This window comes from Elephantulus edwardii, unplaced genomic scaffold, assembly GCF_000299155.1.
Source record: "Elephantulus edwardii isolate Elephantulus edwardi_28Jun2011 unplaced genomic scaffold, EleEdw1.0 scaffold00210, whole genome shotgun sequence".
Lineage (NCBI taxonomy): Eukaryota > Metazoa > Chordata > Mammalia > Macroscelidea > Macroscelididae > Elephantulus > Elephantulus edwardii.
In genome coordinates this window covers 445,301-459,102 of record NW_006399960.1, presented here as the reverse complement: position 1 = coordinate 459,102, position 13,802 = coordinate 445,301, and the positions used below count along the sequence as shown (strand labels likewise).

The window sequence follows — 13,802 nt, the reverse complement described above, 5'->3', positions numbered from 1 at the left end:
ATGATATAGATATAGATATAGATATAGATATAGATATAGATATAGATATAGATATAGATATAGATATAGATATTGTATATATACCTTGTTTTTCTTATATAAAGAGCTGCCAACGCATGAGCTGCCTTTAGCCTGGAGCACCTTGGACTGGCCTAGTTGCAGCAGTTGTCTGACAGAGGAGGCTGCTATCACAGGCCTTTTTTCTCCCAAACTGAAGCAAATCTTCCCTTCAGTCAAAAGTCCAGAGAGAAACCCAGGTAGGGTAGTTGCCCCATCCCCCTCTGGAGCAGTGATGTCAGATAAACAGCCTGCTATCACCTCAAGCATGAAAACCCCTATCATAGCAATGTCATGTAAGAAGTAGCCTATCTTACACCCTTCACAAGCCCAAAGCAACATGTCACACCCCCCCCAAAGTTAACACAGTATCAAGGGATTTCCTGAAGCCATAAAGTCTGGTGGCACTTTTGGACACAGAATTTAAAAGAACAATGATTGAATAGTTTCAATGGGTGAAAAAACAAACTTGAAGAATTACAAGACACTGCAAACAAAAACCAGGAGGAGCTTTAAAAAAATAATCCAAAACAATGCAGATAAAACAAACGAGGCCTTAGAGGCTCTGGGAAAAAAAGAAACCACAATTCAAAATATGAGGGCCAATGTTTCAGATGCTGTCAACATGATGGAGGGACACATGAAAAGAGTCAAAGAGATGGAACACAGAATGAGTGAAATTGAAGATAGAATTGTCACTACTGATCTGCTAGAAAAAGCAGAATTGTTTTTTAAAAAAGGAAACCTCAGAATAATGTAGGACACCATCAAGAGAAATAACATGTGCATAATTTGAATCCCAGAACAGGCAGAAGCAAGTAAAGACACTGAAAAACTTGTGGAAGAATTACTAGAGGAAAACTCCCCAGACATAATGAAGAGTGAGACAATATATATTCAAGAAGCTGAGAGAACACCATATAAAATAGACCCCAAAAGAAAAACACCAAGGCATATCATAGTCAAATTTGCCAGAACCAAAGATAAGGAGAGAATTCTGAAAGGAGTAAGGGAGAAAAAAAAGACTAACATATAAGGGAGAGCAAATAATATTAAGTGCCATTTTTTCAGCAGAAACCATGTGAGCAAATGACAGTGGAATGACATATTGAAAACTCAAAGAACACAAATGTCAACTAAGAATATTGTACCCAGCAAATATAAAAAAGAGATCAAAATATTTTCAGAAAAATAGAACATAAGGGAGTTTGTAAAAACAAGACTATCATTACAGGAAACATTGAGGGACGTCGATATTACAGAGGTGCCACAGAAAGCAGGATGGACCAAAGTAACTAGCAACAACATCAAAGAGAACTCAAGAAAATGTTAGCAACGAATCCTTGCCTCTCAATAATCTCACTGAATGTGAACAGTATGAATGCACCACTGAAGAGAAAAAGAGTAGCAGATTGGACAAAAATATAAAATCCATCAATATGCTATCTACAAGAAACACACCTGAAAAGTGAAGAAAAAGAAAGAATAAAAATAAAAGAGTGGGGGGGGGAATATACCAAGCAAATGGCAATCAGGAGTAGGATATTAAAGCAGGAGTAGTGATATTCATCTCTGATAAAACAAATTTCAGTGCAAAAACCATCACAAAGGACAAGAAAGGTCACTACATAATGTTGAAAGGGTCAATAGAACAAGAGGACATAACAATAATAAATATGCATGCACCAAATGATAGAGCTGCAAAGCATATAAAACAAACAGTAACAAAATGGAAAAGGGAAATAGACAACACCACTATAGTAGTTGGAGACTTCAATACACCCCCTCAAGAAAAGACAGAACAACCAGAAAGAAACTCAACAAAGATGCTGAAGAATTAAAGCATAAAGTAAATCAACACAATTTCATAGATATATATAGGCTAGTGCACCCCCCAAAAAGAACAGTATACCTTCTTTTCCAATGTGCATGGAAAGGTCTCAGGAATAGATCACATTTGAGGTCACAATGCAAGCATCAATAAATTAAAAATCATAGAAATAATACAAATAATATTATTAGACCACAATGCTACAAAATTAGAAATTAATAACAAGATGATAAAGGAGAAAAATCCCACACTTGGAAGCTGAACTTGAATGGGTACTAGAAGAAATAAAACTGAAATTAAAACGTTTCTTGAAACAAATGACAATGAAAACACAATTACCAAAACCTCTTGGAAACAGCCAAAAAAGTAATCTGTGGTCAATTTATAGCAATAACCAAACACATCAAAATGTAAGAAATAATTACCATTGACTCTAACTCAACATGTCAAACAAACGGAAAGAGAACAGCAAGAAAACCCGATACCCTCTAAAAAAAACCTGAAATTGTAAAAAATATTGCAGAAATAAATGAAACAGAAAATAGAAAAACAATAAAAACCATTAACAACCAGGAGTTGGTTCTTCAAAAAGGTCAATTAAGTTGACAAACCACTAGCAAAACTAACAAAGGAAAAGAAAGACAAGACACAGATAATTCAGAGATAAAATGGGAAATGTCAAACAGAACCAACTAAAATAAAAAGTTAAATCATGGAATATTATTAAAAACTATGTGGAAACAAATATGAAAACAGCGACCCTATGAAGGAGAGTCCTCAATGCTTGTGTGTCTTTCATCCTCTCTCCAAGTTCATAGAGTTTCCAGAAGCAAGCTATTACAGAAGTGGATGCCACTCCTCCTTCCAAGCTTGTTTTAATCGGGGAGCTCCACCCTACTCTCTGTCTACACTGGGAACCAACCATTAATGCATTTGACACATCAGTGTCACAGTGTTCAGCCTCACAGCAACCACAAGTGACCGCTATATGGCAACTTGTACACCAGGGCTACACAACCTAGAGGAATGTCTGAATAAAAACAATGAAATATTGACCCGAGGGCCCTACAGGGTCTTACCAGCCCTGCACGCCCAAATGCTGGCAAAATCCTTGCCCCAGATCCCCAGTTCATCTGGCAAGTCCACTCTGCCAACACCCTCGTGAGCCCAAAAAACCACCACAAGTGCCTGGAGCCCTCAAACCTACCCCACCTCAAGAAGCCAGAGTCCGGATTCAGCTGACATTAAATATCCCAAGACCCTAGGCAGGTCTTGACCTTTCAGTGTCTTACCAGCCCGGCATGCCAAATGCTGGCAACATCCTTGCCCCAGACGCCCAGCTCATCTGGCAAGTCCGTTCTGCCAACACCCACGTGGGCCCAAAAAACCATCACAAGTACCCAGAGCCCTCAAACCTACCACACCTCAAGAAGCCAGAGTCTGGGTTCAGCTGACATTAAATTTCCCAAGAGCAAATGGAAAAATACTTAGAAACTTACAACCTACCTAAACTGACACAGACTGAAATTGAACAGCTGAATAGACCCATTACATAAGAAGATATTGAAAACAACTTCCAGCAAAAAAAAAAAAAAGCACCCTATATCAGATGGTTTTACAAGTGAATTTTATCAAATATTTAGAGGACAATCTGTCACCAATTCTAAATAAAGTATTTCAGAAAATAGGAAAAAATGAAATTCTCCCAGACTGATTCTATGAAGCAAACATATCCTTGGTAACAAAACCAGGTAAAGACCCCACCAAAATATAAAACTGTAGGCCAGCATTTCTCATGAACGTACCTTAAAAATCCTGAGTAAAATCCTGGCCAATAGAATACATTAATGTCATCACTCTCAGGCCAGATTTTACCATTGTCATTTTGCTGTGTTTCTTTTTCTGTTGTTTCAGTTTTCTATGGCATCTCTGTGTGAAGGACTTCACTGAAAATTTCTTGTGGTTTTTGTGTTGTTTACATAAATTCCTTAACTTCCTTCTTGTCTGCAGAGGATCGAAGTTTCCCCTTCATATTTGATAGAAAGCTCTGCTGGGTATATTGCCATGGCTGGCAATTGTTTTCTTTTAAATTTCTATATATGCCATTCCATTCTCTTCTAGCTTGCTGAGAAATCAGAACTTAATCTAATTCTTTCCCCTTTGTAGTTGACTCTGTTTTCTTGTGCTGTTTCTGTTCTACTTTTTTGTCCCTCCATTGGAAACTTTTGTCATTTTAGTTTTAGTATTCTGGCTTCCATTTTCATGCATTTCTGTTATTGTTGGCTGTACCTGCTCTATCTTATGATTATTTTTTAAGTTCTTGTACCTTTATATCTATAGTTTCCATTCTTTCTTCCATCCTTTTCTTCTGTAGTTGTTCACGTTGCTCCTCATTTATATATTTTCTGGCTCCTTGTCCGGGGAGTATTTGCTTTCTTAATGGCTTCCACTATTTTTTCCATCATTTGCACCTTCGTCCTTAGCTGTGCAAATAACTCCTCATCAATATATTTCTCTGGTTCTCTATCTCTAAGGTATTCCCTTCATTTGTTGCTTCCATTGCTTCTTCATTTGTACTTTCTTCCATGCTGTTCAAATGCCTCCATATCAACATATACTTTCTGCCTACCTAGATCTGGGGTATTTATTGAGTTTGCAATATTCTCTACTTTTTTTTTTTTTGAGAAGGCTTAATTTGGTTTTTTTCACAGTGTTTTATGCTACCTGTACTTTCTTGACTTTGTGTGAAGTTTTTCTTGATAAGTGTTGGGCCATCCCTATTGTGTCTGCATAAATTATTGGTAGTAATTAAATTCTTATTTTATTATTTTTATTTCTTTATTATTGTATCCATAAATTCTTATCTTTAGGATGTTAATATCTGCCACCTTAAAATATTCAATCTATGAGGTTAGCTAGTCACTCTATTGAAACTCCTCTCTGGAAAAATTTGCCTTTCCTAAATTCCTTCAGGTGCTCTCCCATCTGCACTGCAGCTCTGCAGGAATCTTGTCTTATTGTAGTCCCCTCTCCCAAACTCTGTTGTCCTCCTTTATCTATTGAGTGGCTGAGTGGTGAGAGACCAGGTGCTTCATTCAAGCAGTTTCTGTACAGGGTGGTTTCAGGTCAGTTCTCCTTCTCACAGTTCAATCTGCTAGCTGAGAAAGGGGAAAAAGTCTTTCCCCTGCTTGTAGCTCTCTGTCCTAAATTCTCCTGTCCTGTTTAGCACCTGGGATGGCCCCTTAGAGGTAGACACAAGGATTCCCAAATAGAGGAAACTTCCTCAAGGAAGTTTCTTCCCCTTCTCCCCCCTCTCCGCACTCACCTGCTGGTTCTGGGGATGAGTGTCTTGCCTTCTCTTTGAAGCCTAATGCCTTCCCTTATCTGTGGAATGGTGAGAGATCAGGGGTACCAACTTAAGCAGTTTGCATGCAGGGAAGTCTCAAGTCAGCTCTCCTTATACAAAAAGCTGAGGAAGTCTGCATGTACCTCTCTGTCCCAAACTCTCTTTTTCTGTTTCACATCTGGGATAGTCCTGCAGTGGAGGCAAGGATTTCTTCACATTCTTTTATTTTATCCCTATAGTTTTAGCTTCATATTTTTTAAGAGAACATTTTTATGAATTTATATAATCATCATTTATATATATATATATGTATACATTTTCTGTATTTGAATTTAAAACTATTTTCAAAGTGGGTCTTTCAGTGGTACACTTTGGACATTATATTCCTGAGATTAATTTTAATGGCCATAATTTGTTTTAAAAAAATCCTCTTTAATGAAATATAAAATTCTAGTTTCCAAGTTAAAAAATTATTCATCTCTAATATTTGAAAAATATTACTCATCTGGTACCCGATAATTCTATCAAAAATTCTCTATCAGTAAGATGCTTGCTTATATATATGTAATTGCATTTACCTCTAGATGTTTTCAGAATTTTTTTCTCTAAGTAAATGAACTGTTAGCACTTATACTTTTATTCTCAATACTTATCTTCTTAGAAAATATTTTATTATGAAAAATCAAGCATCCATGAATATAAAAGACCTAATATAATAATTTCTTATATTCATTCACTCAGCTTCAACAATTAGTAATAAATTGCAAAATTTGTTCCACTCTATATTTACTTGTTTTTAAAGCACATTTATTGCTGTATATTTTTATGCCCTAAAATTTACCATTGTAATATCCAATTCAGTGATTTTTTATAGTAAACTTATAGCTGTTAAAACATTAATAGAATCTATTAATAGAACATTATAGTTGCTCCAGGGAGTTTCCTTATGCCTGTCTGCAATCAGTGTTCACTCCCATCACCAGCCCCTGACAACTATGAATTATTTTTCCAGCTTTTATTTTACCTTTTGTGGATATCTCACATAAATAGAAACATGAAATTTGTAATCTTACCTGCCTTCTTCCAACTTAGTATAATATTTTTAAAGTTCATCCATGTCGTTGTATCTATCAGTACTTTCAGACTTTTTAATTGATGAATAATAGTCAATTTTATAAAGTCTGATATATATTTTGTCTATATATTCATCATTTAGTGAGCTCTGCTTCCCTAATGCTAAGAAGTTGCACTGCCAACCTAGAACTGGGCAGTTTGAAGAAGATGGGCAATTTCTTCCTGTATGACAGAGCCTTGGAAAACCCACTAGAGGGTCAACTATGAATAGTTTCTGACTAGATGGGAGTAATATTTTGTTAATAATCATTTGGCAGACACACATTGTTTCCATATTTGGTTACTAAAAATAATACTAGTAAGTTTATTAGGACAGCAAGCAATAAATGTTGGAGAGGGTGTGGAGGGGTGGGAAATCTCATACACTGTTGGTGGTATTGTAAAATGGTACAACTACTCTGGAAGGAAGTTTGGTATTTCTTCAAAAAGCTGAACATAGAAATTCCGTATTATCCAGCTATTCCACTCCTAGAAAAATATCCCGAGGAAATTAGAACTGAAACACAAATGGAGCTCTGGAGACTTAGTGGCAAGAAACTGCACTACAATTCCAAAGGCACATCGTTGGAGGCCTCCAGCTGCTCCATGGGAGAAAGACGGAGTGAATGAGAATGATTATGTGAAACACAATGTGAATAATGGCTACTGTGAACCACAATATATACAAACTTTGTATGCAAACCAATGCATAATTAAAAAATGCTACTGTGAATATTCATGCACAGAAATTAATTCACACACATATTTATGGATATGTTTTTATTTCTTTAAGAAAGGTACTTATGAGTAAAATTGTTCAATTATACAGTCAATCTTATGCTTGACATTTTAAAGAATTGTCAAACTTTTTTTCAATGTGGCTGTATCCTTTTTGTATTCCCAGCAATAATGCCTACTTTTTTTGGTGGTGGATTTTACCTTCTCAAACTTTCATACTGTAATAAATAACATTTACCATTAGAACTCAAAGTTTCCTGGCTTGTTTTGAAAAAACCATATTAACAACGCTTAACATTCATGTTATATCTTTCTTCCAGGGAGTTTTTAATTTCTTGATAGCAATTACAGAAACTAGAATATTAGAGTTGGAAGTAATATCAACAGTAATCTAATTTAACCTTATTTTATAAATTAGCTCATTGAAGCTTAATTTTCACATAATTTAATTTCAGATAAGAAGGTAGTTTTTGGAAGTAACTTGAGATATAGAAATGTTCCCTTAAAATATATACTCAGATAAGTTTAATACAATTCCGTTAAGAAATACTAAGGTCTTTTGTTTCTAAAGTTTAGTTCCTAGACACATCATCACATGATTTTTTTTTTTTTAGAAATTCTCACTCATTAATGTGATTACCAGTTACATTGCTAAATGGCTCCTTCAGTTGCTTTTGGAAGTTGACAGTAAAGACTAACAGGAGGAGATTATTACATATTCTAACTTTACTATTTTTTTTTCTAACTTTACTCTTAATTCAATATTACCTAAAAGGAGAACTAAGTCTTCATGGGTTAGAGGTAAGGAGTTGTGCTGCCAAATCAAAGGCACACAGTTAAAATTTACCAGCTGCTCCATGGGAGAAAGATGGGCAATATTCTCCTGTGTGATTTACTGTCCATGAAAATCTCCTGGAGGGTCAGCTATGAGTTAGTTCTGACTTGATGTTACATAAGAATAACTACAATAAAAGTATAACAACTTGGAGCAAGAGCGTACACCTCTTTCCTCATAATCATGAGTCTCTCACATCCAACTTACCACATCTTTGTCTAAAGTCCCAGGGACAGACTTGCATCTTATGTTTGCAGTATCCTCTACATCTTCTGGAAAGGACTCACTCAAATCTAATTCAGATCGACTCCAGTCTGGAGGAAGGAAGAGGAAAGGAAAGGTGTGAACCTACTTATTTTCCTAGAATGTCTTATTTTTTACTACTTGTTTCATCTTTATACCAACTCTTCTAACCATGAGGTACAGATGTAAAAAGCAATGGTCAAAGTAAGTTGCTGTTTATGTTAACATATTTCCATTTTTAAAAATAATGGTGTTTTGGAAAGTGCCTTAGACAGAAATTCTAACACAGATAAGTTCATTCCTCCTTAGATGACAGGAATTTAAAAGCTTGACTATAAAATGCTATGCTTTCATTTATTGATGGCTTCTGCTTGCTTATGATTTTGAAAACTTCTCCTAGGATAGAACCCTTACTCTTGGAAAAAAATGAATCTTGAACTCTTCTTGAGTTTATTATTTCTAGAATTCACAATTTTATACTTGATAGAAAATCTTAGTCAATCCAATCTAAATTGCTAATTTTAAGGTAATGACAGAGCAAGTTTTTTGCACACAAAAAGGGAACAGATATTGTTAAATCAAGAGGCCATTCTATTTCTTTAGGAAAAAATGTTGTTGTTGTTGTTATGTGCCGTCGAGTAGCTTGCGACTCAAAATAGAATAACATATTATTTTGAGTTTCAAAAATATAAAGAACAATACACCCCCCAGTAATGTTATGGACACTGTGCATACTAAGGCACAGACAATTTATTTTCACAGAATAGTTTATACCAAATACTGACATAGATATGTTGTTGTTATGTGCCATCTAGTGGGCACTGATTCATAGCTGACCCTCCAATAGGTTTTGAGAGACTGTAAATCACATGGGAGAAGATTGTTCATCTTTCTCCAATGGGGCAGCTGGTGGATTCGAACCACATGCCTTCAGGTTAGCAGAGCAACTCCTTACCACTAGGACACTAGAACTCCCTCGTGAATAGATATGTTGTTGTTAGGTACCATAAAGTAGAGCATAACTCACAGCAATGCTATGAACAGCTGACCTGAACCCTGCCCTATCCTGTGTCAACCATCCTCATCATCTCTGAAATGCTCGAACCCATTGCTAAAGTCACCATGTTAATAAATAAGTATAGTTGCCTATAAATTAGAAAGACTGAAGAGAGCAGGTAAGATTACCATCTCCAAATCAATAATTTACATCTGAAGTGATAAATGTGATAATGTAGAAGGATGTAGCACAGTGCCTGATACAAAGTATGTACTCAGTAACCAAGAGCTACAGTGGAACTCCGGTGGCATAGTGCACTAGATGTTGGGCTGCTAACCATAAGATCATCAATTTTAATTTATCAGCCATCCTTCAGGAAATCTAAGATTTATCACCCCGAGAAACACAATGAAGGGTCATTTCAAGTGAAAATTGACTCAACTGCAGTGAGTTTGATTTCGGTTTGGTAGACTCTATGACAAAGGCTTTTAGGCTACTTATTTTACTTTTTTCCATTTGACAGGTAAGTAGCATTTAGCCACTGGATAAAATGCATTTTGAAAACCTTCTGAGAGCTGGTTGCCTAGCAGAGACTTCTTAACACAGCACCTAGAATCCAGTCATACACTTTCTGAAAATATTAGATAACGGAACTTTTTCATGTTAAAAATTTCATTGTGATTTTAGTCCTATACGTGGAAATAAACTTAATAACTATGACAAGTTTCTCTAAAGATTTCCTTATGTGTAAGTAAGAAAACCACAGCATAAATAACACTTGCATTCCAAAGTTGTTGCGATGATCAGATGAAATGACGTGTTTCAGTGCACCACAAAAGGAAAAGAAGTACCAATACTTTAACACTACTTGAAAATAACTCATTTAAACCTTGGATTGATTTTTCAATAGAGAACTTTCAGCTATTATATTTCTTTGCGCTTGGTAAAAAGCAGGTCTCTCTACCTGCCACTAAATGTATCCTGGGGACAATTGTATTTCCTTTTCTCCTTTGTTCACATTCTGGTATAGTTCTAAAGCTTAACAGTGATGCTAAGCAAAATATAAACCCAAATAAACAGATTCTATATTAATCCAAGCAGCTGAAGGCATCAACTGGCCTGGGTCTATCTTCAAGTACTCACAATGAGTAAAAGAATTGATGATTATTTTTCTAGTGTGCAAAAAGGATTTAACCTTTTAGTTGCATTTGATTTTGTAATTTTTTTAACAACATAGTGAAGCTGTTGTAAATACTCACCTGAGGAGCGGGAGACCCCTGATACTGCTATGAAAGGTGTGCCCGAAGTATTTCTGCGATGACTCTTTCCAAGGTCTTCAGGGCTGCTTTCAGGGGCTGTGAAACTCATGTAATTATCAAAACCATGTTCCTGCCCACAAAGTAAATGGGGAGGAGGAGACATTATATGGACTATGAATTATTTTATGATACTGCCATATAAGCATACTTTAGTACAAAACCATTTGTGAGTACTGTTGGTGTTGTTAGGTGTTGTTCTTTGTCAGTTCAGCTCAAACTCATAGCAACCTTATGTATAACAAAATTAAATAGTGCCCATCATGCACCAGCCTCGCAATCACTGCTGTGCTTAAGCCCATTGTTGTATACACTGTGTCAACTCATCTCCTAGCATGATATCCTTCTTTAGGGACTGATCTTTCCTTATAACATACTGTTTTCATGAAGAAGTGCAGCCAGAACACTCCTTACAAGTAAGCATGGCAAGACTTCATCTGACACACTTTGGACATGTTAACTGAAGGTGGTCAGTATCTGGAGAAATATATTCATTTATTGAATTTGTATACCAGCTAGAAGTCAAGAATTCAAGCAGCATTGGGTAAATGTGCTGTGAAGTACCTCTGTAAAGTGCAAGGTTGCCTCTTTGAGGAATAAAAGGTTTTAACTGAAGACACAGTGTTTTCAATCATCTGCTGAAACTAGGAGGACCTGAAGTGCTTGCTGCAGAAGGTCAAGGACTGCAGCCTTCAACATGGATTGAGACTCAATATCAAGAAGACAAAGATTCTCACCACTGGGCCAATTGGCAGCATCAGCATGGACGGAGAAGAGATTGAGATTGTTCACAGCTTTAGTTTGCTTGACTCCACAGTCAACACTCTTGGCACCAGCAGCCAGGAAATTAAAAGACGCATTGTTATGGGAAAGCCTGCTGTTAGGGACCTCTTCAAAGAACTGAAGAGCAATGGTGTCTCTCTGGAGACTAAGGTGCGTTTGATACAGGCAATCACTTGTTATGCATCAGAGAGTTGGACAATGACTAGGGAGGATAGAAGGAGAATTGATGCCTTTGAGCTGTGGTGCTAGAGAAGAGTATTGAGGGCACCATGGACTGCTAGGAAAACAAACAGATTCATCCTGGAAAGGCTTAAACCGGCCAGCTCCTTGGCGGCAAGGATTCTGGGGCTTTGCCTAACATACTTTCTACATGTTGCAAGGAGGGACCAGTCCTTGGAGAAGGACATCATGCTTAGGAGGGTGGAGGAACAGCACAGGAGAGGAAGACCCTCTCTGAGGTGGATTGATTCAGTGTCTGGGGTACTGGGGATAGATGTGTTGGAAACAGTGCGATTGGCACAGAATAGAGCAGGGTTTAGGGCTGTTGTACATAAATAGGGTTGCTATGAGTCACAGGCGACTCGACAGCACATAACAACAACAACATATGAATATAAAACTTGAACAATAAATAGAGACAAGTGAATAATAATCGATTCATTTGAACTGTGGTGTTAGTAAAAAAAAAAATTATACCATTGACTACAATGGCCTAGTGGGTAAGGAGTTGCCCTATCAGTCAAAATGCACACAGTTTTCCTCTATGAGCTGCTCCATAGGAGAAAGAGCAATTACTATCTTTGTAAACCCACTGAAGTGTCCTTGCTTACTCAACAGCACACAACAGCAAAAACCAAAAGAATGAGTAAATCTGTCTTGGAAGAAGTACAAATTAGAATGTTCCTTAGAGGCAGGGATGGTGAAACTTTGTTGAACATACTTTGGGCATGTTGAAAGGAAGGGCAAGTGCCTGGAGAAGGACTTGGTAAAAGAGGAAGAACTTCAGGGACTTAGATTGACACAGTGGCTACAATAGTAGGTCCAAATAAAGCTACAATTAGGGAGATGGTACAGAATTGGTCAGTGTTGCCTTGTGTTGTGTTGTTATGAGATAGAAAGAGATAAAGTCTCATATCTAGGAATATAAATTTATATCCATGTATAACACATACTAGCTTGGAAGGAGGATTGGCATCCACTTCCATAATGGCTTGCCTCCGGAAACCCTATGAACCTGGAGAGAGGATGAAAGGCACCCAAGTGTTGAGGACTTTCCTTCACAGGGTCGCTATGAGTTGCCTGCGACTCAATGGCACTTAACAACAAACAACAATAACGATACTACACAAATATCCTGCAAGAAGCATCCTTTTTTATTATTTTGTTGTTGGTTTTCATTCACATTGTGTTTCTTACCATCATCCCCACACTTTGTGTCTTATAAAATTAATCAACATTTACTTATGCCCACAATTACTCTCTCTTTTCAGATCCCCACTGGATCTTTCCTAATTCCTTCGCCTCCTCCCTCCACCTACCAAACTCTCTGCAACCCTGTGATTAAAGTGTTTAAAAGCAAAGGTATTACTTTGAAGACAAAGGTGCACCTGTACTAAGCCATGTTCTTTTCAGGCTCCTCATATGCATGTTAAACATGGGACATTAATAACGAGACTAAAGAAAAATTGACGCATGTGAATTGTATATTGACAAAGAAGAGTAAATATACCATGGGCAGCCAGAAGAATGAACAAATTTTTCTTGGAAAAAGTATAGCCAGAATATGGCAGTTTGTCCCGAAGGTACAAGGTTTGAGGTCACCAGCTGTTCCACAGGATAAAGATGGACAATCTCCTCCCAGGCTATTAAATGCCTCTGACAACCTGCCCAAGGATCAGCTATGGGTCAATTATGACTCTACAGTAAAAACAACATTATATTTTTATAGGGTGTTCTGGTGGTCTAGTGGCAAGAAGCTGCACTGCAATCTTGAAGGCATTCAGTTCGAATCCACCTGCTCCTTCACAGGAGAAAAATGGACAATCTCCACCCATGTGATTAACTACCTCTGAAAACTCACTGAAGGGTTGGCTATGGATCAGTTCTGACATGATGGTACACAGCAACAACAACAACATGGTATATTTATAGCTTGTGCCAAAACCACAATTTAAAGGCCTCAGTTCTTTTCCATTTTGCTTATTCATTGTCCAACTTTCATATACATATGAAGCAATTGAAAATATTAGGTCTTGAGTCAAGCACACTTTGTTCATTAACACTTTTAAGAGGCCTTTGGCAAAGGAATGATCTGTTACATTTATTACATTTGATTTCCTGATTACTATTTTCATGGCTGTTGACAACTTCAGTCTTCTTTCCATTTATCATGGTATTGTCTATTGGGAAAGCTCTAGTTGGGAGGATTTTAGTGCACTACTCTAGGCTGACTCTGAGAAGAATGGGAATCCCAGAACATTTAATCGTGCTAATGCGAAACCTATACTTGGACCAAGAGGCAGTTGTCAGAACAGAGCAGGGCA

The 13,802-nt window shown here is 37.0% G+C and overlaps 1 protein-coding gene across 2 annotated transcripts in view; it reads right to left on the bottom strand.

Annotated features, from left to right (window-relative positions):
• Nucleotides 1-13,802, bottom strand: part of SYTL5 (synaptotagmin-like 5) — a 267,276-nt gene that overhangs the window by 95,562 nt on the left and 157,912 nt on the right. For both annotated transcript variants that reach the window (XM_006897511.1, XM_006897512.1), the window contains exons 7-8: nucleotides 10,420-10,549; nucleotides 8,131-8,234 (exon numbers count right to left, since the gene is read on the bottom strand). In XM_006897511.1, coding sequence (XP_006897573.1) covers nucleotides 8,131-8,234; nucleotides 10,420-10,549 — 234 coding nt within the window. The remainder of the gene's footprint in view (nucleotides 1-8,130; nucleotides 8,235-10,419; nucleotides 10,550-13,802) is intronic.